The following is a 1,999-nucleotide window of genomic DNA, read 5'->3' on the forward strand; positions in this document are numbered from 1 at the left end:
AAAAAATTTTTTTTTATTAAAAAAAAAAAAAAAAAAAAGAGTACCCTAAAAAACCAAGAAAATTCCAATTTTCAAGAAAAGCAAAAAAACCAAATTTCATGTAGAATTTTGCTATCAAATACCACAAAAGGGGTGAAAATGAATTCTATTTTTCATAGAATTTGGCCCGATCAAACATGCCCTAAACTTTTCTCCCCCGTCCACCCCCATGAGTAAAAATTATCCTGCTGTTTTCCTTGTACTCTACTGTAGTCCACACCAGTTAAATAATCAGTGGTCAATAATACCCGGAATAATTAATTTAAATCTTCTATTAGAATAATTCCATTTTCACCGCACCTTCGCCTTCCTCGATACTGTAAAACCCGGATTTGAATCAAGAAATCTCCTCTCTCTTTCTCCATTTATATCCACTTTCTTTCTCCAACCTTTTCAACAACCCCACCCTCGCTTCTTTCAAAACGAAACCCTGCAATCAACTCATTTCACAGTAGTTTCATTGTACTGTTTTTGCGATGGGTGATAGGCAGTTGTTGTCTGAGCTTCTGAAAGAAGATCAAGAGCCATTTCAGTTGAAGAGTTACATTGAACAGAGGCGCACTCAATTACAAATCAAGAAACGCAACCCCAAAATTTTACAAACCCCCACGAAACGTACAAATCTGTGCAAACATGCTTGTTTTTTCTCGTTTCAGAACTCGCCGGACATTAGAAAATCACCCTTTCACGATTTTTATTCACCATGTAAATCCCCAAAGGGTGCCGTGTTCCTCCACATCCCTGCCGGAACTGCTGCTCTCCTCTCTGAAGCCGCGATGAGGATTGAAAAACAGAAACCGAAGCCTAAAACCCAGATTAAAAATGTCGGTTTCGGGCTGTTTGGATCCATTCTGAAGAGACTGATAGATCGGAACAAGAGCAAAAAGCGTGCCATTGGGGAGGCAAAACTTGAAAAACCAGAAAAAATGGAAGCGGAGATTAGAATTTCTTGTTCCTGTAATAACAGCAGGCTTAGCAGTGCTGGTTGGTCAGAATATAATGAAGAGAAATCTATGGATTTGGAGACATCTACTAGCAGCTGTAGTAGGTCCGAGGATTCGGAAATTATTATTTCTTGTGAAAACCGCTTTTGCATAAGCCCTTTCAGATTTTCTCTTCAGACAAGCCCTTCAATCTCCGGTCACCGGACGCCGGATTTTTGCTCTCCGTCAGCTTCTCCGAATCGCCACAAAAAACAGGTTTGTCTCTTCATTTTGGCTCTTTTTCTCTTCCTTGGGAAATTACTATTACATTCTCTTTTTCTTAGGATTCTTCGTCTTTCCTTAGAAGTTAATACTAAAATTTACTCAAATGATGATAAGAAACTAAATATTCTTTTAAAGAGGAAAAAAATCATTTTCCCGAAACATAAAAGGAAAGTTGTGATACGGTCAAATTAATTATTTCCATTTTGATTAATTACTCTTTAAAATGGATATATTTTTGACTTGAAATATTGAATTGTAATGAAATCTCTCTTAAAGATTATGAGTAGCGTTGAAAAGATTAACATAGAACAGAATGAGTTGGACTTTGTGAGTGAACTCGCGACTCAGATGAACATGTTTGACTTATTTTTCCCGTCGGTAGACGATCTCGTTGGTACGATTTGGTTGCCGGGATGTCCAAGCTAAATGACCAAGATACCCTTCAATTTTTTGACCCAAATCTCAATTTCAGGGGCAATTACGTGCTCATACACGTCTGTTTGTTGTTTGCTTATTGTACTTTCGATCACGCCTCTGCCACACAAATCTCTTTTTATCATGTTTGTCTCATAAATAATTTTTCCACTAAAGGACAAATCATTTTTTTTTTTGTTCTACTCAATGTACCCTAATGGTAATTCACCACATCTTAACACCGTGTTTGTTTGGGATTTTATCTTATATGGAAGAAAAGTCAGCAGTCAGCTTTTCATCTTTCATGGCCTTATACTTCACTTTCACCGACGAAATGG

The 1,999-nt window shown here is 37.3% G+C and overlaps 1 protein-coding gene across 1 annotated transcript in view; it reads left to right on the forward strand.

The window, feature by feature from the left end:
* Positions 1 to 207: 207 nt before the first annotated feature.
* Positions 208 to 1,999, forward strand: part of LOC111386835 — a 2,897-nt gene continuing 1,105 nt past the window's right edge. The window contains exons 1-2 of the mRNA XM_023011315.1: positions 208 to 1,433; positions 1,524 to 1,641. Coding sequence (XP_022867083.1) covers positions 516 to 1,433; positions 1,524 to 1,641 — 1,036 coding nt within the window. The 5' untranslated portion in view covers positions 208 to 515. The remainder of the gene's footprint in view (positions 1,434 to 1,523; positions 1,642 to 1,999) is intronic.

The sequence above is a fragment of the Olea europaea genome, unplaced genomic scaffold (genome assembly GCF_002742605.1).
Source record: "Olea europaea var. sylvestris unplaced genomic scaffold, O_europaea_v1 scaffold374, whole genome shotgun sequence".
Classification (NCBI taxonomy): domain Eukaryota; kingdom Viridiplantae; phylum Streptophyta; class Magnoliopsida; order Lamiales; family Oleaceae; genus Olea; species Olea europaea.